Raw genomic sequence first — 23,231 nt, 5'->3', positions numbered from 1 at the left:
GAGTATTGGCTATTCCTGCCAGCTTGGTGTCGTCTGCAAATTTGATGAGTTCCCCATCTATCCCCTCATCCAAATCGTTGATGAAGATGTTGAAGAGCACTGGGCCCAGAACAGAGCCCTGGGGCACCCCACTACACACTTCCTTCCATGTAGATGCAGTTCCATTGAGGACCACACGCTGAGTACGGCCTGTCAGCCAGCTACGAATCCATCTGGTGGTGATGCTATCTAACCCACATTTTTCTATCTTATCAAGTAGTAGGTTGTGATCTACCTTATCAAATGCCTTACTGAAATCCAATTAAATTATATCTACAGCATTCCTCTGGTCCTGGCTTCTGTTGAAAACACTCTGGTACCTAGTTGAGCCTGTCCTCTTTCTCCATACAGGTAGTCCTCGACTTACAACTATTTGTTTAGCCACCGTTCAGTTAGCAGCCACCACTGAAAACAGTGACTTAGTCCTTGCACTTATGACTCTTGCAGCATCCATGCGGTCAGATAATCAACATTTCTGCCATATATTGTAGCAACATTCAGAAAAAAAATATAAGAAATATGAGCACTGTTACTCCTTTGCTGACCATTCAAATATTACAATACCTGAGAAGCAACGTCATTTCATCTATTTTTATAATAGTCTTCAACTTATGAATGGTTGCTTAGCAACTGTTTGAAGTTATGATGCACCACAAAATAGAAGCTAGATTCCAAAGTTATAATGGCTGGCAGACACAGACACACACACCATGTGACTAGTTTGGGAACTTGGCAACCAGGCTGCATTTATAGCTGTTAGCAATGCCTCATGCTGATCTGACTATAATTTACAATGTTTTTGCCAGAAACTAGCATCTACTTCCAGTTTCTGGCCAAAAAACCACACCTGTCACGACTAATCGGTTCATTTAATAACTGTGGTGTTTGCTTAATGATTGCGGTGTTCGCTTTATGACCACTGCATTGGCTTAATAATCAACATGACTTGGAATCGTAACTGTGGGCTGAATGACATTTGTAAGTCAAGGACTACCTATCCAATATTGCCACTCTTACAGAAAGCTGGTCACAAAGCCACCCCCACCTCCTGCCAGATGTTTACAAACCTCAGTTGGTCCAGCTTCAACAAAGTCTTGGCCCTCAGGCAGAGATACCGGATGGCTAGAGGGACTGTTCTCATCATCTAAGAGGAATAATAATAATATTAGTAATAATAATAATAACAACAACAACCATCAAACATCCACATCTGCCTATCCCAGGTCCTTGGTAAGGACTCGATAGGTAGACAAAAATGCCAAATCCAGTCTGAACATCTGGCTGATTGTGCGATGATTAATAATAATAATAATGACTATGTGAATCAAAGTACAGAAAAATCGCTGCAGGCTGTGAAAACAGAGAGCGTTATAAAAATAACAGAAACAAAGGCAGAATATAAGGAAAAACGGCTGGATGACAGATTAAATAGATGGACAACCAAAGCTTTGAATGGACAACATTTGAAAAACATTGAAGGAAAATGTGATAACAACTTGACATGGGCATGGCTTAAGATGGGAACCATCAAGAAAGAAACGGAAGGCTTAATACTGGCTGCTCAAGAACAAGCACTACAAACTAATGCCATGAAAGCGAAGATACAAAAATCTACTGACAATCCAAATTGCCGACTTTGCAACAACAAAGCTGAAACTGTTTCACATTTAATATGTGAGTGCAGCAAAATCGCGCAAACTGATTACAAAACTAGACACGACCGACTTGCTAAACTAATCCACTGGGCATTATGTAAAAAATACGACTTGCCTGTGTCCGAAAAGTTGTGGGAACATAGGGTGGAAAAAGTTGTCGAGAATGAGAGGGTGAAGATCTTGTGGGACTTCCGAATACAGACAGCTCGCCATTTGGAACACAACATGACAGATATCACAGTTGTAGAGAACCGAAGCGTACAGCTGATTGATATCGCTGTACCAGGAGATGCCAGAGTCGAAGAAAAAGAAGTGGGAAAAATTGCGAAATACCGCGACCTGGCCATCGAAACTGCGCAATTATGGATGAAACGCGTAACAGTGATACCCACTGTCATCGGGGCACTGGGAACTATGTCCAAAAACTTTGCAAAATACATCAAGAAATTGCAGCTGCAAAAGCTGCAAAAAGCTACAAAAAACTGCGCTACTCGGTACATCTTACATTTTAAGGAGATACCTGGTTGATACCCCAGGAGGCTGGCAGCAACCCATGTCAACCATTAACGCCAGTCAATTTGAGTGTTCAGTTGACTGAGTTTCATGTTTTATGAATAAAAGTTTAATAATAATAATAATAATAATAATAATAATAATAATAATAATAATAAAATAATAAAAAATAAAATAATAAAAAATAAAATAAAATAAAATAAAATAAAATAAAATAAAATAAAATAAAATAAAATAAAATAAAATAAAATAATAAAATAAAATAAAATAAAATAAAATAAAATAATAAAATAAAATAAAATAACCCCCTGCTCAGGCAGGAAACCCTATACCATTTCAGACATCTTCAGACAAGATTGATTTCTTAAATTTTTATCTTTTTCATTTCCATGAAATATGCCCAAGAGGACTGACTTCAATAAACTACAATAAAAGATGCACCATTCACATGACCTAATAAGATAAATGTCAATGTATACCATAACATTAAAAATAAATGTGTGCTAATTCTATCCACCAAAATGAAGCTAAAGTGTTCTTTCACTTAACCATGAACTCCCCTTGAATTGGGCCTTTGATTTATTATGTGCCATCAAGTCGATGGTAGCAAATACAGAAGTAGATAGATTTTCTCCGTAGGCTTTTCTAGGACTTATTTATGGCAATAAATGGGCTCTAATTCTAGTTTTTTTCGCTAAGACTTATTTATGGCAATAAACAGGCTCCAATTCTACTTTTTTTTCCACTAAGACTTATTTATGGCAATAAACACGCTATAATTCTAGGTTTTTTTTGCTAAGACTTATTTATGGCAATAAATTGGCTCTAAATCTAACTTTTGTCCCACTTTGTTAGATGATGATGATGATGATGTTAGAAGGGACCTTGGAGGTCATCTAGTCCAACCCCTTGCTCAGGCAGGAAACCCTATACCATTTCAGACAAATGGCAGATGCAGCAGTTCTTTTCACTGCAACTGGGCAGGTAATCCTTGACTTATAACCGGTTGCCTAGCAACCAAAGTTATGACCTACCTGGAACAAGAAAGTTATAATCTGCTTCTGAAGTTCCCAAATGGCCACCCCCACCCCGACCACTTCAGTCACACAACCGCATTTCAGGTGCTTGACAAGACAGCCGTTTGCAGAATCTTGCAGTTAGATGACCACATTTTACAATGGTTTCGCCAAAAAAACCTGAAGTTACTTCCGTTTTTCAGCGAAACCACTCTGTCGTAAAAAATGGCTTTGCTTAATAATTGTCGGCGAGCATGTCGGCTGCGGAGTTCTGAGAACTGAAGTCCGCCTGTCTTAAAACTTGTCAAATTTGCAAAAAAATTCTGAGATAAATGTTGGAAAAGTTTAATTCTCCTCGCAGATTCCAACACCAGTGTTATTGTCAACGTTGCCACATGCTGACTCAGCCCCTACACCAGGGGTAGGCAACGTTGGCTCTTTTATGACGTGTGGACTTCGACTCCCAGAATTCCTGAGTCAGCATGGTTGGTTCAGGAATTCTGGGTATTGAAGTCCACACGTCATAAAAGAGCCAAGGTTGCCTACCCCTGGTGTAGGGGCTGAGTCAGCATGACTAGTTAAGGAATTCTGGGTATTGAAGTCCACACGTCATAAAAGAGCCAAGGTTGCCTACCCCTAGTGTAGGGGCTGAGTCAGCATGGCTGGTTCAGGAATTCTGGGTATCGAAGTCCACACGTCATAAAAGAGCCAAGGTTGCCTACCCCTGGTGTAGGAGCTGAGTCAGCATGACTAGTTCAGGAATTCTGGGTATTGAAGTCCACACGTCATAAAAGAGCCAAGGTTGCCTACCCCTGGTGTAGGAGCTGAGTCAGCATGACTGGTTCAGGAATTCTGGGTATTGAAGTCCACACGTCATAAAAGAGCCAAGGTTGCCTACCCCTGGTGTAGGTGCTGAGTCAGCATGGCTGGTTCAGGAATTCTGGGTATTGAAGTCCACACGTCATAAAAGAGCCAAGGTTGCCTACCCCTGCTACAGGGGCTGAGTCAGCATGGCAGGTTCAGGAATTCTGGGTATTGAAGTCCACACGTCATAAAAGAGCCAAGGTTGCCTACCCCTGGTGTAGGGGCTGAGTCAGCATGGCTGGTTCAGGAATTCTGGGTATTGAAGTCCACACGTCATAAAAGAGCCAAGGTTGCCTACCCCTGGTGTAGGTGCTGAGTCAGCATGGCTGGTTCAGGAATTCTGGGTATTGAAGTCCACACGTCATAAAAGAGCCAAGGTTGCCTACCCCTGGTGTAGGAGCTGAGTCAGCATGACTAGTTCAGGAATTCTGGGTATTGAAGTCCACACGTCATAAAAGAGCCAAGGTGGCCTACCCCTGCCCTACACTAAGACAAGTTGTGAAATCTGGTTTAGTTTGCCAAGGACAGCATCTCATTTTCTGCTATGAACTGACTGTGTTGCACGATGCGTAGCTTGTTTTCATGAACCATAATAAAGTGTCGGTGAGTGTGTAGAGATGGTGGTCAAGGACATGAAGGGGACCATGCGCAGCACCCCGCCTGCCTCAGTATCCTGTTATTTGCATGCCTATGAGCTCATTCCAATTAGCCTTGCTAAGGTCTGCAAGGAACCAGCTAGAACCAGCCAGATAAGGAAGACTCTGCCCTGTCTTGGGATATCCGGATGTTCTCTAAGATTGACTAGGGGCTACACCAATAAACGCTTTTGCTGTGTGTAATTTCCTGCTTTGTTAAAACTGTATAAATGCAATAAACTCTGTGTTAGGCAGACCAGACATTTTGGAACACCCGGCGTTGACTGGTCTCTGAATCCCACATTTTGGCGCCCTGAACAGGGACAATAAATCTTTAAAAATAAACAAAAAGAGATTTGGGATAGGGACTTTCCTCCGGGAGAGCAACTTCGTCTGGAATACCTTCGTCTGGAATAGACCCCAAAGGTATCTTTTTGTCCTACGGGACCCCTCAGAAGTAAGTATGGGTTGCAATCTATCTCAGCAGCAGCAGCAGCATGTAGAGGAACTTCACTTCGTGCTACAAACGTCAGGGCTTAAAGTACCCGTGGCAGACATAAAGAAGCTCGTAAGAGAGATAAGGAAACATTGTCCTTGGTATCCGGAGCACGGGACGCTCCGTTTACAGGACTGGCTAAAGATAGGGCATATTTTACATTTTGCACCCCGGGCTCCAGTTGAGATATTACATCTGTGGCTTCAATGCTGTCAAGCAGTGGAAAAATTTGGCTCTGATGCTTTGGCAGGACAACCATTGACCACACAACCTCCACCTAATTGTGATCAAATTAATTTTTCCCCCCCTAAATTATCTTTAATTGAACCTTCAGCTCCTCATGAAGAGGTTAATTCTTCTGCTTCTTCACAGCCATTGTATACCCCCATGAGGCAAATTTTAGAGGAACAATTAGCAAAAGAAGGGGGGAATGTAGAAGAAATTGCTGACGGGCCTGGTCCCTTTGTCCCAGTTGATGCTGAAGCTGTTTTACCAGATGCTACTTTATAAGTTTCTTACCAAGCATTTGGAAAAGTACCTGTTTCTGACAAACCTCATCCAAGTCTTCTCTAACATCAGCCTGATAACGGCCCGGCCTATTCTTCACCGGCCTTTTTTGCAATTTTGTACAACCTGGAATATTGTTCTTACTCGTGGGTTACCCTACAATTCCACAGGTCAAGCCATCGTGGAACGTGCTAATCGGTCCTTTAAGGACTGTTTTCACAAACAAATTAAAAAAGGAGGGATCTCGGGTACCCAATTTGTCGTGGGTAACACAACGGGTTAAAAAAGTTTCATTTCCCTTAAATCAGTTGAATGTCTCTATTCAAAATTCCACCGCTTATCAGAGACACTTTCAACAGAAAACAAGCTTGCCTCCCCCTCCCCCTCTAGTATATTATCGGGCATTACCAAACAAAACATGGTTAGGGCCGGTCCCTCTGATTAATTGGGGAGGAGCAGGGCTTTTTTTGTCATAGAACGCTCAGAACGGAGTTCCGGCACCTTTTTTGGATGGAACCTTATAGGGTAGGCAAGGCGGGTTGTGTGACATGTGTGAGTTCCGGCACCTTTTTCTTTTACAAAAAAAGCACTGGGGAGGAGGATATGCTGCGGTACTTCCTCCTTCAGGACCTTTGTGGATTCCAGCACGTTGCTTCCGCCCAGCTTAGGATGTCGCGACATCAGTCCCCGAATCTGGTTCCAGAAATGGCCAAAATGACTTTACAGACGCCACAGCGGCCAATACGATCTTGCCAGACCAGCCGTCCAGTAACGTGCTTTCGAACTGCTAGGTTGGCAGGAGCTGGGACGAATAACAGGCGCTCACTCTGCTACGCAGCACTCGGGATTCGACCCGCCAAACTGCCGACGTTCTGATGGACAAGCTCAGCGTCCTAACCCACTGAGCCACCGCGTCCCTAAGCCACTGACTACTAAGCCATAAAATACACTGGCCAATCCTTTGCCAATTGTCTATGGAGAGTCTCCATCCTCCAGGTCGTGGTCGTCCTAAACGTGCCTTCTCAAAAGCCAACTGGACTTTCTTGTTTTTTCCCTGAAGACGTTTTCGCTTTTATGCCGCCCTATCTCCCGAAGGACTCAGGGTGGCTAACAACAATAAAATACAAATAAATACAAATATTAAAAAAGAATTAAATTGTATCAAAACCAATAAAAACATTTTAAAAAATCATTTGCCTGAAGGCGGTTCGGGTCTGGATGGGGAGGAACAGGCTTCGGCTCAATCCCTAACCCTAACCCTAACCCTAACCCTAACCCCAAACCACCCCAGTGATGCCCTCGATGTGATGTCCCGTTGCCTAGAGGCAGTTCGGGTCTGGATGGGGAGGAACAGGCTTCGGCTTAATCCCGACAAGACTGAGTGGTTGTGCGTGCCGGCATCTTGGGAAATTCAGGTTATTCCATCTTTAACCATGGGGGGGGGTGAGTTATTACCCCCCGTAGATAGGGCTCGCAACTTGGGTGTCCTCCTGGATTCACAGCTCAATTTGGAAGATCATATAGGAGCTGTGACCAGGGGGGCTTTTGCCCAGGTTCGCCTGGTGCACCAGTTGCGACCCTATCTGGACCGACCAGGATGCCTTGCGTACAGTCACTCATGCGCTCGTGACCTCCTGTATAGACTACTGCAATGCTCTGTACATGGGGCTGCCCTTGAGGACCACTCGGAGGCTTCAACTGGCGCAGAATGCGGCCGCGCGAGTTGTGATGGGGGTCTCCCGATACTCCCATGTAACACCTCTACTCCGCGAGCTGCATTGGCTTCCAGTTGCCCTCCGGGTGAGATTCAAGGTGCTGGTGATGACCTATAAAGCCCTAAATGGCATGGGTCCGGATTACTTACGGGAACACCTGCTGCCGGCGTCATCTTCCCTTCGTCCTGTGCGCTCCCACAGAGAGGGCCTCCTCAGGGTGCCGCCGGTCAGAGAGTGCCGGCTGGCGGCCCCCAGGGGGAGAGCATTCTCTGTGGGCGCGCCTATCCTCTGGAATCAATTACCGGTTGAGCTCTGGATGGCTCCTGACCTTCACTCTTTCCGCCGTGATCTGAAAACTTACCTATTTGAACAAGCCAGCCTGGTCTAATGGGTTTGGCGTATTTTATTTAGTAAATGTCTAATTATTTATTGTAATGGGCTAGTTCTATTTAATTTTATTTTTAACTTTTGTATATTGTATTTTTATTGCCCTGTACACCGCCCTGAGTCCTCTGGGAGAAGGGCGGTATAGAAATTACATTAATAATAATAATAATAATAATAATAATAATAATAATAATAATAATAATAATAATAATAATAATAATAAATAAAATCATAACTAAACACCCCATTATCATCAGTCCAGGTCGGCCTGTTGGAAAAGATATGTCTTAAGGTCACGGCCAGAGGACCGAAGGTCTGGGGCCATCCGGAGCTCCCGGGGGAGTTGATTCCACCAAGCAGGTGCCCCAACAAAGAAGGCCCTCCCCCTGGGGGTCGCCAGCAGACATTGTCTGGCCGACGGCACCCTGATGAGGCCCTCTCTGTGTGAGCGCACAGGGTGATGGGAAAACGTTCCTGGCAGCAGACGGTCCTGAAAATATCCTGGGCCTAAGCCATGCAGGGCTTTATAGGTAAGGACCAGCACCTTGAATCTCACCCGGAGGGCAACCGGTAGCCAATGCAGCTCATGCATGAGGGGTGTAATATGGGAGTATTGGGATGCTCTCATCACAACCCGCGCGGCTGCATTCTGCACCAGCTGGAGCCTCCAGGTGGTCTTCAAGGGCAGCCCCATGTAGAGAGCATTGCAGTAATCTATACAGGAGGTGACGAGCGCATGAGTGACCGTACGTAAAGCACCTCGGTCCAGATAGGGTCGCAACTGGCGCACTAGGCGAACCTGTGCAAATGCCCCCCTGGCCATGACTCCAACATGATCTTCTAAACTGAGTCGTGCATCCAAGAGGACGCCTAAGTTGCGCGCCCTATCAACGGGAGGCAACACCTCTCCCCCCATAACCAAAGATGGAAGATCTTGGACTACACGAGATGCCGATACGTAAAGCCACTCGGTCTTGGCTGGGTTGAGCTGGAGCCTGTTCTTCCTCATCCAGATTCGTACCGCTTCCAGGCACCAGGACATCACATCGAGGGCATCACTGGGTTGGTTTGGGGTGGAGATGAAAAGCTGGGTATCATCCGCATATTGATGATACCTCACCCCAAAACCACGGATGATCTAACCCAGTGGCTTCATATAGATGTTGAACAGGAGGGGAGAGAGGACCGACCCCTGAGGCACCCCACAATCAAGGGGCCTCGGGGTTGACCTCTGTCCTCCTGCCAACACCGTCTGCGAACGGCCCGAGAGGTAGGAGGAGAACCACTGTAAAACAGTGCCTCCCACTCCCAACCCCCGAAGACGTCGCAGCAGGATACCATGGTCAATGGTATCAAAAGCCGCTGAGAGATCTAATAGGACTAGGACAGAGGAATAACCCCTATCCCAAGCCCGCCAGAGATCATCCACCAGTGCGACCAATGCTGTCTCCGTGCTGTACCCGGGCCTGAAACCCGATTGGTACGGATCCAGATACTCAGTTTCCTCCAGGACCAACGGGAGTTGCCGTGCCACCACACTCTCAACAACCTTCGCAAGAAAGCAAAGGTTGGAGACAGGACGAAAGTTATTCAAAATGGCCGGGTCCAGGGCAGGTTTCTTGAGGAGGGGCCTCACCACCGCCTCCTTCAAGGCGGCAGGGAAGCACCCCTCACTCAGAGAAGCATTAATCACTGCCTGGAGCCAGCCTCGTGTGACCTCCCGAGCCGCATAAACCAGCCAGGAGGGACACGGGTCCAACAAACACGTGGCGGCACTCAATCTACCCATGATCCTGTCCACTTCATCCGGAGTCACAGGGTCAAACTCCTCCTAAATAATATCGGCCAGACCCGTCGTTTCCCTCTCGTCAGATACTGCCCAGTCAGAGTCCAGACCGGTTCGAATCTGAGCGACTTTGTCCAGCAGATGTTGACTAAACTCCTCAGCCCGTCCCCGCAAGGGATCTTCCCCTGTCCCCTGATTTAAAAGGGAACGGGTCACCCTAAACAGGGCGGCCGGGCGATTATCTGTGGACGCAATGAGGGTGGTGAAGTAAGCACACTTCGCCACCTCCATTGCCACAAGGTAAGATCTGGTAAAAGATCTTAACTGTGTTCGGTCAGATTCGGACCGACTGGATCTCCAAATGCTCTCTAGGCCCCTCCTCCGGCGCTTCATCTCCCGTAGGTCCACAGAAAACCAAGGGGCCAACCGGGACCTGCGCTGGGTAAAAGGCCGCAAAGGCACAACGTGGTCAAGAGCCTGAGAAGCAGCCCGTTGCCAGGCGTCAACTAAGGTCTCGACCGGGCTGTGGGAAAGGGAGGCAGGAATCAGTCCAAGCGCCGTCTGAAACCCTTCCGGGTCCATCAGGCGTCTGGGGCGGAACCACCTGGTCGGTTCCACCTCCCAGCAACGGGAGGTGGCATGACGGAGGCCCAGCCGCAGGAGATGATGATCTGTCCATGAGAGGGGTTGAGTAGATGGAGAAACCCCACCCAGACCATTAAGCCACTGCTCGGAGATAAAAATAAGGTCGGGCGTGTTTCCCCCCTCGTGAGTCGGACCCTGAATAATCTGGGTCAGGACCATGGCCATCATGGAAGCCATGAACTCTCGGGCCACTCCCGACGTCTCCCCCAAGGAAGGCAAGTTGAAATCCCCCAGAACCATAAGTCTGAGAAACTCAACCGCCAACCCCGAGAAAGCGTCGAGCAGCCCGGGCAGGGCCGTTGCCACGCAGCTGGGAGAAAGGTACGCGAGCAAGAGGCCCAACTGACCTCCAGGGCCCCACCTCAGGAGGAGGGACTCACATCCGCCTATTTGCGGGGCCGTGGCCTCCCGCGGACAAAGGGCCTCCTTGATGACAACCGCCAACCCACCGCCCCTACCCTGAGCCCGAGGCTGATGCAGCACACGGAAACCTGGTGGGCATAATTCAATCAGAGGGACTCCTCCCTCCGGGCTCAACCAAGTTTCCGTAATGCATGCCAGGTCTGCGTCTTCCTCCTTGATCAAATCCCGGATGAGGGGAGGTTTATTCACCACAGACCTGGCATTCAAATAGACCAGCCTGAGCTCAGGTCCCTGTCTTCCCCCACCCCCGGACAAGCAGGATGAAGCCAGAGGGCCGGAGTGCGCCACCGCTCGAAGATAGTGGGGGCGCGATCCCAGATTTCGATATGGCCCTCTGTTCATCCATCTGCCGCCATTCCCAATCACCGTGGGGATCGCTGTCCCCACCCCGGCCCCTCGGGCCCCAAGACCCCCCCACCCCGGCCCCCCTCCCATCGCCGCGACCGTCTACCAACCTGGACTGAGAAAGGACTGAGAAAATCCCCCCATCTTTCTGCCGGGCCTTACGTCCCTCCCCCCTCCCTAAGCCATTAAAAAGTTTAACAAGAAAATCCCTAACCCTCCTTTTTGTGCCATGCCACCTCTTGGGGTCCCAGTACCCGTCATTAAGGAACCGGCGGCATAGATTAGAGGGCCACACCTGGAATCTCTCAGGGCTAGCAGTTTGCCCCGCGGAATAAGCCATCAATAAGAATAAAGTAAAAAATAAAATAAGATAAAAGCAGGAAGGAACCGATTTGCACACCCCGACAGTAGCAATCCCTGAGAATATAACATGTGCTAAAGTAGTTAATTGTACATCTTCCAAGTAAAAAAACTCACTGTTTTCGTATTAGTTCACCTGTTTTAAATTGTACCGCTTCTGAGGAAACTTCCTTTAATTTTGCTCATGTTTGGCTCCCGCAAGCATGGTTTTTTACATGTGGTCAAGAAACTTTTAATTACATTCCTGCTAATATTAGTGAAGTCTAATAATAATAATAATAATAATAATAATAATAATAATAATAATAATAATAATAATAATAATAATAATAATAATAATAATAATAAGAAGAAGAAGAAGAAGAAGAAGAAGAAGAAGAAGAAGAAGAAGAAGAAGAAGAAGAAGAAGAAGAAGAAGTTGGAAGGGACCTTGGAGGTCATCTAGTCCAACCCCCTGCTAAGGCAGGAAACCCTATACCATTTCAGTGCAATGGCTGTCCAGTCTCTTCTTAAAAACCTCCAGTGTTGGAGCATTCACCACTTCTAGAGGCATGTTGTTCCACTGGTTAATTGTTCTAGCTGTCAGGAAGTTTCTCCTTAGTTCTAGGTTGCTTCTCTCCTTGACTAGTTTCCATCCGTTGCTTCTTGTCCTGCTTTCAGGTGCTTTGGAGAATAGCTTGACTCCCTCTTCTTTGGGGCAGCCCCTGAGATACTGGAACACTGCTATCATGTCACCCCTCACCCTTCTCTTCATTAAACTGCACATACCCAATTCCAGCAACCGTTCCCTATAAGTTTTAGCCTCCAGTCCCCCAATCATCTTTGTTGCTCTTCTCTGTACTCTTTCTAGATGGTTTTTTACATGTGGTCAAGAAACTTTTAATTACATTCCTGCTAATATTAGTGAAGTACAGTGTTGTCTCAGCCGGCTGATTCCTGTTTTGCTTTCCAAACAGCAAATTCAATCAAACCGTTTTTGACGAGGAGTCACGCTAGATAGCACCCGTGACTCTGAAACAGCTTTACTTAATAAAGCAGAATACGTAACTTTGGTATATCTATAATGGGAGTCCCAGCGCTTGCTGTTCGCGCTCATCTTAACATCAACGCTATTGCGTGTAATTTGACAAAAACAATGAATGCTACTTCTATAGCTATTTCAGCAATCAACCACGAGCTGCAAGCTTTGCCTAAAGGTATTTTTACAAAACCGTGCTGCTATTGGTTATTTGCTTCTGCATCAGCATTTGGGCTGTGAAAGTTTTGAAGGAATGTGTTGTTTCAATCTTTCAGATGAATCACGAGCCATCCAACACCAGCTCAATATTTTACACAATTTGGCCTCTGATTTAAAAATGGATCCTTTATAGCAGGGGTCTTCAAACTTGGCCCTTTTTATGACTTGTGGACTTCAACTCCCAGAATTCCTCGCTGGCTGAGGAATTCTGGGAGTTGAAGTCCACAAGTCATAAAAAGGGCCAAGTTTGAAGACCCCTGCTTTATAGGATCTTGGTGGGAAAGCCTTTGGACCTGGCTACCCACAAATTTATTGGGAAATATCCTGCGCTATTTAGTCATTATTTGTGCTATTTTGATGGGTGGATGCTGCTTTGTTCAGCTTAGTTTTTAGTTTTATTAAATTTTTATACCGCCCTTCTCCCGAAGGACTCAGGGCGGTGTACAGGGCAATAAATATCAGAATATAAATACAAAAGTTAAAAGAAGTTAAAAGAATTAAATAATCATGCCCAATATAATGCAATGATTAAAACTATGTTAAAATTAGATCCAACCCCAAACCCATCAAACCAGGCCAGATTGTTCAAATAAATAAGTTTTTAAATCGCGCCGGAAGGAGCGAAGGTCGGGGGCCATCCGGAGCTCAACCTGCAAGCGGTTCCACAGGTCTGGCGCGCCCACAGAGAACGCCCTCCCCCTGGGGACCACCAGTCGACATTCTCTGATCGGAGGCACCCTGAGGAGGCCCTCTCTGTAGGAGCGCACTGGACGGAGGGAGGTTGACGCTGGCAGCGGGTGCTGCCGTAGGTAATCCGGACCCATGCCATGTAGGGCTTTATAGGTCATCACCAGCACCTTGAATCTCACTCGGAGGGCAACTGGCAGCCAATGCAGCTCGCGGAGCAGAGGTGTAACATGGGAGTATCGGGAGACCCCCAACACCACTCGCGCGGCTGCATTCTGCACCAGTTGAAGCCTCCGAGTGGTCCTCAAGGGCAGCCCCATGTAGAGAGCGTTGCAGTAGTCCAAACGAGAGGTCACGAGCGCATGAGTGACCGTACGCAAGGCATCCCGGTCTAGATAGGGCCGCAACTGACGCACCAGGCGAACCTGGGCGAAGGCCCCCCTAGTCACAGCTCCTATAGGATCTTCTAAGGAGAGCTGTGAATCTAGAAGGACCCCCAAGTTGCGAGCCCGATCTACGGGGGGGGTGGGTAATAGCTCACCCCCCATATTAAGAGATGGAATATAGTCTCCCTTCCTTTTGCAACCTACAGCTTTTTTGCCCTAAACCCCATCCCACACTGCCTCAAGGCCAGGTATATGCCTTGTCTAAGCAATTGCAAGGATATTCTTCTCCTGATTAGGACCCTTCCATTAACCCTTTTTACAAGTCCTTGGCAAACAAAAAAGAAAAGAGTGAGATGGAGAGATGGAGGTCAAGGATATGAAGGGACCGTGGGCAGCAAACTGCCTGCCTCAGTATCCTGTTATCCGCATGTCTATGAGCTCATTCCAACTAGCCTTGCCAAGGACTGCAAGGAACCAGCTAGATAAGGAAGACTCTGCCCAGGCTTGGGACATCCAGATGTTCTCTAAGATTGACTAGGGAGTACACCAATAAACAATGCTGTCCTAACCGTCCCCTGATGAAGCAATCACAACCAGGATTCCTTTATTCATGAAGATCCAAGTTCTTACAAAGTCAGCGTTGGGAGCTAACCGCCCCAACGCGCTTTTAATACAGTGTGTGTGTTTCCAGCCCCACCCTTTCCCATTCAAACCAGCATCCGGCTGGTTCTGGATAAATCCCACCCTTTCCCCGTCTTCCCACGCGGCCCGGCACCTGAGCTCCCGTACTGTCTCCTTGCCGAGCATCGGGTAGGTGTGTGTGCCCCGCAACCCTTCTGTCGTGCTCCCCTCCACCACCCAGCGTGTCACCGCCACAGCCCCTCCGGCCCCACCCATCCCGGTGACTCCCTCCCACAAGCTCCACCGTAGTCCATTGTCCGGTCCCAGCCCGTCTGCCGTCTCTGCTGAGGAACAGGCAGCTGCAGAGAAGCGAATAGTCTGGCGGGGCCTTTAACCGGTCCCGTCAACGCAGGCGCGCCAGAAGGCCTCAGAGCAGCTGTTCGTCGGGGGAATGGCCGCGGGTCCTGCGGGGGCTGCACGTGGCGTCCGACGCTCGACCGGCTGCTGGGTGTGCCGCTCCCAGGTGAGCCCAGCAACAGGGCTGTGCGGGCAGGCAGTTCGTATGCCCTTCCCCGGACGCCCCTCGTGATGTCGGGCCCGCGGGGCTCGACAAATGCTTTTGCTGTGCGTAATTTCCTGCTTGTTAAAACTGTATAAATGCAATAAACTCTGCATAGGCAGACAGACGTTTTGGGACACCCTGCGATGACTGGTCTCTGAATCCCACAGGAGTGCTAAATTGTAAGGTAATCCTTACGCACAAACCACTCGTGCACTCCCATGTTCACTCTCTGGAGGACATGTAATGAGCACTTTAAACAAAATAGCCAAATCATATCATCTAGTCCAGTGTTTTTCAACCACTGTTCCGCGGCACACTAGTGTGCCGCGAGATGTTGCCTGGTGTGCCGTGGGAAAAATTGAAAAGTAATTATAAAATACTTTCTTTGTGTTTATTTGATTCCTATTCAAGAGAATTACTTTATATATAGTCAATATAGGCACAGAGTTAAATTTTTTAACATTTTCTAATGGTGGAGTGCCTCGTGATTTTTTTCATGAAACAAGTGTGCCTTTGCCCAAAAAAGGTTGAAAAACACTGATCTAGTCATCTCACACCTAAGGGTTTGTGTTTTCCTTGCATCAGAGATCAAGTCAACGGTGGTAAATCACAAACCTGGATGTGTGGATCTCCAATCCCCAAGAATATGCTCTTCCTTCTCCACAGACGGCACTTCCTTTACAGGATTGCGTGCATCTCCTATCCTGTCTTTGGGAGATATTGGCACCTGAAACAGAGACGAAAAATCCAATGAGATTTGAAGACAAATGTTACAAAAACTATACTTTCACCCAGGTTTCGCACGGTCTGCGCTGGCTCAGGATGCTTTAATTTCACAGCCTTGGAAATCTCACAACAGGCGTTCCATTTTTAAACTCCCAACAATCCTGTGAGGTACGTTTCACTGAGGAAAAAAAGGTCAGGAAAAGGTGGCACTTTTCATGCCCAAGTGGGGATATTTGAACTCAGATCTTATCATTCTTCTCTAACAAAGTTAATCTGTGAGATGGGCGGTCTCTAAAATTAACATGAATAAGAGAGGACAGGTCGTCCTCAACTTACGAGCCCCAAATTTCTTTTGGTAAGCGAGACCGTTGTTAAGTGACTTTTGCCTCATTTTACGACCTTGGTGAATAATTGAGGTTGTTACTTGAGTAACATGCTTCTTAAATAAATCGCAGAAGGGAAACACGAAACCCGGAGACATTGGGTCATAAATATGAGTCAGTTGCCAAGCGTCTGAATTTTGACCATGTGACCATGGGGATGCTGCAAGAGTGATAGGTATGAAAAATGGTGATTGTAACTTTGAATGGTCACTAAATGAACTAATGTAAGTCGAGGACTAGCTGTAATAGCTGTTCTTCAGTTTAACATTCCTTCCATGACTCTCCCAGACTCCCCGTCCTCTCTCACGGGGCTCTTTAAAGCAAAGCCTTTTCAACCTTATCACCCATTGTACCACTTTTAGGATCTGGCAACATCCGAGTACCACCAGTCGCCTAGCAAGGTGTCAAAAACGTGATGAGATGACCCCTCCCCCCCAAAAAAGGAAAAAAGTGATGAAGTACAGGTAGTCCTCGACTTACAACAATTCACTTAGTGACTGTTCGAAGTTACAATGGCACTGAAAAAAGTGCCCCCCAAGCCACAGCCGAGCAAGACACCCGCCCGCCTGCCCGGCGGCGCTCTTCCTCCTGTCCGAGGTTTTTGTTGTTGTGAGCATTTCTGTTGAGGATTGGCAGCGGGGGTGGGGTGGGGGTGGGTGTTTGGTTTTTATTCCCCCCCATCTGCTGGGTGGTTGCAGCAGGTTTTGGTCACTTCACATGACCCTGGGACACTGTGACCATCATAAATATGAATCAGTTGCCAAGCATCTGAATGTAAATCACAAGACCCTGGGGATGCTGCAACATTCCAGCTGAATGGCGTTTCTTCTGGGCTCACCAGAAGCGCCGGGATCAGTGCTGTTTTCCAGCTGGATCCTGGCGCTGATCCTGTCACTTCCGCTGAGCCACGACAGCCCTGCAGCTCCAGCCGTCTCTCGCTCAGGCTTGTGCAGTGCTGACACCGTTTCAGCTCATTCCCCTCCTCCGCTACCACTTTTCTAGTATGATCGTGTACCACCTGCCAGGTGCCAACGTCCCACAGGTGGTACCCGTACCACTGGTTGAAAAATCCTGCTTTAAAGGAGGAACATAATATACAGGTAGTCCTCGACTTACAACGGTTGGTTTAGCGACCGTTCAAAGTTACAAAGCACTGAAAAATGTGACGACCGCTTTTCGGAGTTATGACCTTGGCAGCATCTCCATGATCATGTGATCAAAATTCAGAGGCTTGGCAAAGGGTTCATATTTATGACGGTTGCTCTGTCTCAAGGTCACGGCACCACCTTTGGCCACCTTCTGACCAGCAAAAACAATGGGGGAAGCCAGATTCAATTAACAACCATGTTACTAACCTATCAACTGCAGTGATTCACTTAGCAACTGAGGCAAGAAAGGTCGTAAAATGGGGCAGAACCCACCTAACCAAAGTCTCATTTCACAACAGAAAGTTTGAGCTCAGCTGCGGTCGTAAGTTGAGGACGACCTGTAAATGTAACGCATAAAGGTTTTACAAAGGGCTGATGAACTCACCCCTTTTCCAATACCTCCAAACCTCACCTGCCGTCTCCATGTCTTGGCCTCCCGTTGGCTCATCAGGAAATCTTCCGCCAGATCTGTAGCCTGGATCCAATTCTCTGGGTCACACTCCCGGGCCCAGCTCTGGATCTCTGCGGGAAGGATGGCCAGGAACTGCTCCAGGATCAGCAGCTCCACGATCTGCTCCTTGGTGCGTCTCTCCGGCTTCAGCCACTGGCGGCAGAGCTCCCGGAGGTGGCTGTAAACCCTCCGAGGGTCTTCAAGCTCCTGGTAGCGGAACCGGCGAAAGTGCTGGCGCTGGGCCTCCATTTTGAAAGCTGCCTCTCGCAAGATGGCAGCCTTGACTTTCCCATAATCCTCTTGGTCCCCGGTTTCTAAGCCATTAAAGGCTTCTCTGGCTTGTCCACTCAGTGCTGGCAGGAGCCGGGCCATCCATTCAGCTTTAGGCCACTGGCAAGCCTCAGAGACTTGCTCAAAGGAGATCAGAAAGGTCTTGGCATCGTCCCAGGGATCAGAATTCCTCTGTCCCCCAACTGAATGAGGGAACCGCCTTGCCGTTAGGGATTCCTGCTCCGGGCCTTCCCAATCTTTGGCCTGTCCTCCTTCAGGATCTCGTTTGATCTGTTTCGATGCTAGGCAGCCTGGAAACTCTCTAGTCTCCTCAGGGGCCTTCCCCGGATTCAGATCCACCAACGGGTCGAATTGGTTCATCTTTGCATCCCGCACACAGCTTCCGTTTTCTTTCCTTGCTAGAAATCTTTCTTTATTTACAGGATTTATTGATTCATATGGCTGCCTGCTCACTTTCAGTGACTCTAGGCGGCTTACAAACAATTTTTAAAAATCCAGTAAAAAAAGAGCAAAACAATACCACACACACATACACACACCCCTGGTGACAACAAGCGATCAAACCAATCTTTGCTCTACGTTTAACTCTTCACCAGCCCAGCAAGAGTCCATTTGTTTGTCACGTCAGCTAAAGTGATTGCTTTGAGGAAGGCTGCTGCCCTTTCGTTTCATATGGTACATGGGACAAACGGCAGCACATTCCAGAAATCTCTCCAACAGATTTCACATCTAGTCATGGAGGTATCCTGTAGTAGAGAAAAGAGAAGAATTATTTTTAACTCCTTTGGTGGACTCCAGGTCCCATTGTCCCCTGCGACTGTAACCAATGCTCAAAGATAATGGGGGAAGGAATGTTACTCTACCACACTTGGAGGATACACATCCTCCTTTCTTCCTGGTACAGGTGGTTCTTACTTAACGACATTTGGGACCGACAACTCCTCGCTAAGCAACGCGGTCGTTAAGCGGACCATCACGTGCCCGCGGCAGGCTTAGGGCTTCACACCCACTGTGACTGTTAAGCGAATCACCGTGAACATTGAGCAAGACACCGTATCAGCACAATGGGCTTACGATATTACTTCCATTTGACGTCGTTAAGCAAATTGCCTTTAAGTGAGACATCACACGACCTGCAGTTTCACCGTGGGCTCCTTCGTTGATTTTGCTTGTTGGAAGCCAGTTGGGAAGTAGGCAAAATGTGATCACAAGACACCACGAGAGTTGTACACTGTGAAACATCAATCTCAATCACGTGACCATGGGAATACTACCATGCTCATTAGTTATGATTGGTCATAAAATTGATTTTTCAAAGCCGTAATAATAATAATAAAGTTGGAAGGGACCTTGGAAGTTATCTAGTCCAAAGCCCTGATGACTCGCGGACTTCAACTCCCAGAATTTCTGAGCCAGCCATGCTGAGGGGAAAATCAGTTTCCAAGCTGAGCCATGCTGGCTCAGGAATTCTGGGAGTTGAAGTCCACGAGTCATAAAAGAGCCAAGGTGGCCTACCCCTGGCCTAGGCCACTTTATGACTCGTGGACTTCAACTCCCAGAATTCCTGAGCCGGCCATGCTGAGGGGAAAGTGAGTTTCCAAGCTGAGCCATGCTGGCTCAGGAATTCTGGGAGTTGAAGTCCAAGAGTCATAAAAGAGCCAAGGTGGCCTACCCCTGGCCTAGGCCGCTTTATGACTCGTGGACTTCAACTCCCAGAATTCCTGAGCCGGCCATGCTGAGGGGAAAGTGAGTTTCCAAGCTGAGCCATGCTGGCTCAGGAATTCTGGGAGTTGAAGTCCAAGAGTCATAAAAGAGCCAAGGTGGCCTACCCCTGCAGCCTATACCATTTCAGACAAATGGCTATCCAGTCTCTTCTTAAAAACTTCCAGTGTTGGAACATTCACCACTTCTGGAGGAAGGCTGTTCCACTGGTTAATTGTTTGGCTTGCTAAAGTTGCCAAGGCTGGAGACCCTTGCACGAGATGGCAAATCTCGACTGTCAGGATCAGAGTTAATCACCAGTTTTATAACAACATGCCTCCCCTTCTTCAGCCGCTCGTTGCAAGTGAGCAAAGGGCCCTGCCAGCCCCTCTGACCTCGAAAAGGTTCTGATCTTGAACCTGGATTTGATTTCTTACATTTCTCCTCCTTGAACGCAGATCAAACATGCATGTGTGTCTACATGGAAATGAAATGAAATGAACCTTTATTGTCAAAGTACAACTATGTGTACACTGAGATTAGCTGAGCCTCCCTTTGCGCTCCCACCCCCCAACGCACAGTGACAACAAACCCTCCATCTTACTACACCATGTGAACCAATTGCACCACACACCGGCCTCCCAAGTCAATTTTGCATAAAATTCACAAAAGCTTTTTCTCATTCAAAAGCCTAACAGCCCACGGATAAAAGCTGTTCTTCAGCCTGTTGGTGCGGCTGGCTATACTCCTGTATCTCCTACCCGATGGTAGGAGGGTAAAGAGATACCGACCAGGGTGTGAGTCGTCCCTGAGAATTTTCCTCACTCTTCCAAGGCAGCGAGCCCTGGAGAGGTCATCCAGTGGTGTCAGGGGACAGCCCACAATGTCTTTTTTTTTTATTGAAAAGTTTTAAAATACATTTTATCTTTAACAATCCCCCCTCCTCCCAACCCTACCTATCCCTCCCTGCCCCTCCCCCCCATTTCCCCCTTCCCCCCCCCCCCCCCCCGACTTCCCAGAGCTAAGTACAGGGTATAAAAACAAAGAACAATCATAAACATCCATATGCTAACAACAATAAACTCTTAAATCTATCGCTCTCTAGCTCATATAAGATAATTACAAGCAATATTAATATTACATATAAAAAAAAAAGAAAAAAGAAAAAAGAAAGGAAGATTTATTCAAATGCTAAATGAAACTTTTTAGTCCCATATTTGTTCTGGATATAATCAATCCATTTTTTCCACTCCATAATATAACGTTCTTGCGAGTGATCTTTCAAGTAAGCCGATATCTTTGCCATTTCCGCCAGGTCAGAAACCTTTAGAGTCCATTCTTCTATAGTCGGAAGTTCCTCCTTCTTCCAATATTGACCTATTAAAAGTCTTGCTGCTGTAATTAAATTCAACATCAACTTAGTGTCCACAACAGTAGCATCTGTAATTATGCAGAACAAAAACAATTGCGGACAAAACTTTATCCTTTGCTTGAAGATCTTCTGCATATTCCACCAAATTTTTATCCAAAAAGCCTTAACATTTTTGCAGGTCCACCATATGTGAAAATATGTTGCATCTTCGCCACCACACCTCCAACATTTGGGCTGATAGTTCGGATACATACTTGCAAGCTTTTTAGGATCTAAATGCCATCTATAAAACATTTTATAAAAGTTCTCTCTTAGGTTTTGAGCTTGTGTAAATTTTACGTTCCTCACCCAGATCTTTTCCCACGTGTCCATTGTAATAACTTCTTGGATATTCTGGGCCCATTTTATCATACAATCTTTAACAAGTTCTGTTTCTGAATCAATTTCTATCAATGCAAGATATATCCGTTTGATATGTGCTGGACCCTGATTTCTAATTTGCTTTATCAGATTTTCGTCAGCCATTGCAAAACCAATTTTCTGATCTTCTTTCCACCTGGCCCGTAACTGAGTATATTGAAACCAAGTTTGAACAATCTTCTCATCTCGCAAGAGGTTGTACGGCTTTAAACACCAGACATTTCTTTCCAAGCTTAAAATCTCCTTATACGTAGTCACATCATGCTTGAAGCCAACATTTATGTTTTCTATTGCGTGTTTTGGAATTGCCCACAACGGCATCTTGTAATCTAACTTATGTCTATACTTCTTCCAAACTCTCAACAATGCCTGTCTTAAGATATGCACTTTAAACACATTATCTACCTTCTTATCATACAACAAATATGCATGCCAGCCAAATAACAAGTCATGGCCCTCAAGATTTAATAATCTCTCTTGTGTCAAATTAATCCAATCACTTATTCCTGATAACGCAGCAGCTTCATAATATAATTTAAGATTAGGCATTTTAAGACCACCTCTTTCACGAGTATCCTGCATAATCTTAAGTTTAACTCGTGGCCTTTTCCCTGCCCAAACAAATTTATTGATACCCCGTTGCCATTCTTCCAAATTAGAATCTTTTTTAAGAACCGGTATCATTTGAAATAAAAATAAAAATTTAGGCAGGACATTCATTTTCACTGCTGCGATTCTTCCCAGCAAAGACAATTGCAATTTTTCCCAACTCTCCATTTCTTTATGAATTTTTCCCCATAACTTTTCATAGTTATTTTTATATAACTTTGTATTAAAGGGTGACAAAATCACCCCCAAATATTTGACCCTTTTAACAATCTCAAATCCAGTTAATCCTGCCGGCGTCTACTTCCCTCCGCCCTGTGCGTTCCCACAGAGAGGGCCTCCTCAGGGTGCCACCGGTCAGAGAATGCCGACTGGTGGCCCCCAGGGGGAGATCCTTCTCTGTGGGCGCCCCGGAGCTATGGAACCAGTTACCGGTTGAGCTCCGGACGGCGCCCGATCTTCGCTCCTTTCGTCGCGATCTGAAAACATACTTGTTCGAGCAAGCCGGCCTGGCCTGAGGGGGGATTGGTGGGGTTTTTTACTATTTTTATCGGGGGGGTTTTACCATGTATTAACTGTATTTTTAATCGGGCATGTATTTAATTATCTTTTATTTTTTGTAAATTTCTGTGTTTTATTCTTGCCCTGTACACCGCCCTGAGTCCTTCGGGAGAAGGGCGGTATAGAAATATTAATAAATTAAATTAAATTAAATTAAATTAAAAGGGCCTTTTGCGATACTGAGTCGTCCCTGAGAATTTTCCTCACTCTTCCAAGGCAACGAGCCCTGGCGAGGTCATCCAGTGGTGTCAGGGGACAGCCCACAATGTCTTGTGCTGAGCTCACCACCCTCTGTAATGCTTTCCTATCTGTGGCTGTCAGACCAGCATACCAAACCACAATACCATACGAGAGGACTCTCTCTATAGGAGACCGGTAAAAGAGGGTCATTAGCCGTTGTTCTACCCTGTGCTTCCGCAAGACCCTGAGAAAGTGAAGCCTCTCTTGGGCCTTTCTAGCCACCTGAGTTGTATTAACTTTCCAGGCCTTCCTGTCCTCTACCATCTTCTGGAGTCCCTTTAGGCTCACGCCTACTGCTTCAGTGACTCCATCCAGCCACCTCCTTCTCTGTCGTCCCCTTCTTCTCTTGCCCTCAACCTTTCCCAGCATTAGGCTCTTCTCCAGTGAGAAGATTAAACCAGCGACTTTCTGCTTCTAAGAAAGTGGGAAGGAAGAGCGAGAGGGAGAATGGGG

The 23,231-nt window shown here is 46.8% G+C and overlaps 1 protein-coding gene across 2 annotated transcripts in view; it reads right to left on the bottom strand.

Annotated features, from left to right (window-relative positions):
* LOC308664164 (uncharacterized protein) overlaps positions 1-23,231 on the bottom strand; it is a 35,801-nt gene that overhangs the window by 9,329 nt on the left and 3,241 nt on the right. For both annotated transcript variants that reach the window (XM_081321183.1, XM_081321184.1), the window contains exons 2-4: positions 17,549-18,624; positions 15,495-15,606; positions 1,107-1,183 (exon numbers count right to left, since the gene is read on the bottom strand). In XM_081321183.1, the coding sequence (XP_081177309.1) occupies positions 1,107-1,183; positions 15,495-15,606; positions 17,549-18,238 (879 nt within the window). In that variant the 5' untranslated portion in view covers positions 18,239-18,624. The remainder of the gene's footprint in view (positions 1-1,106; positions 1,184-15,494; positions 15,607-17,548; positions 18,625-23,231) is intronic.

The sequence above is a fragment of the Vipera berus genome, assembly GCF_964194415.1.
Source record: "Vipera berus genome assembly, chromosome: 2".
NCBI classification, from domain to species: domain Eukaryota; kingdom Metazoa; phylum Chordata; class Lepidosauria; order Squamata; family Viperidae; genus Vipera; species Vipera berus.
This window is presented reverse-complemented; position numbering and strand designations above follow the sequence as displayed.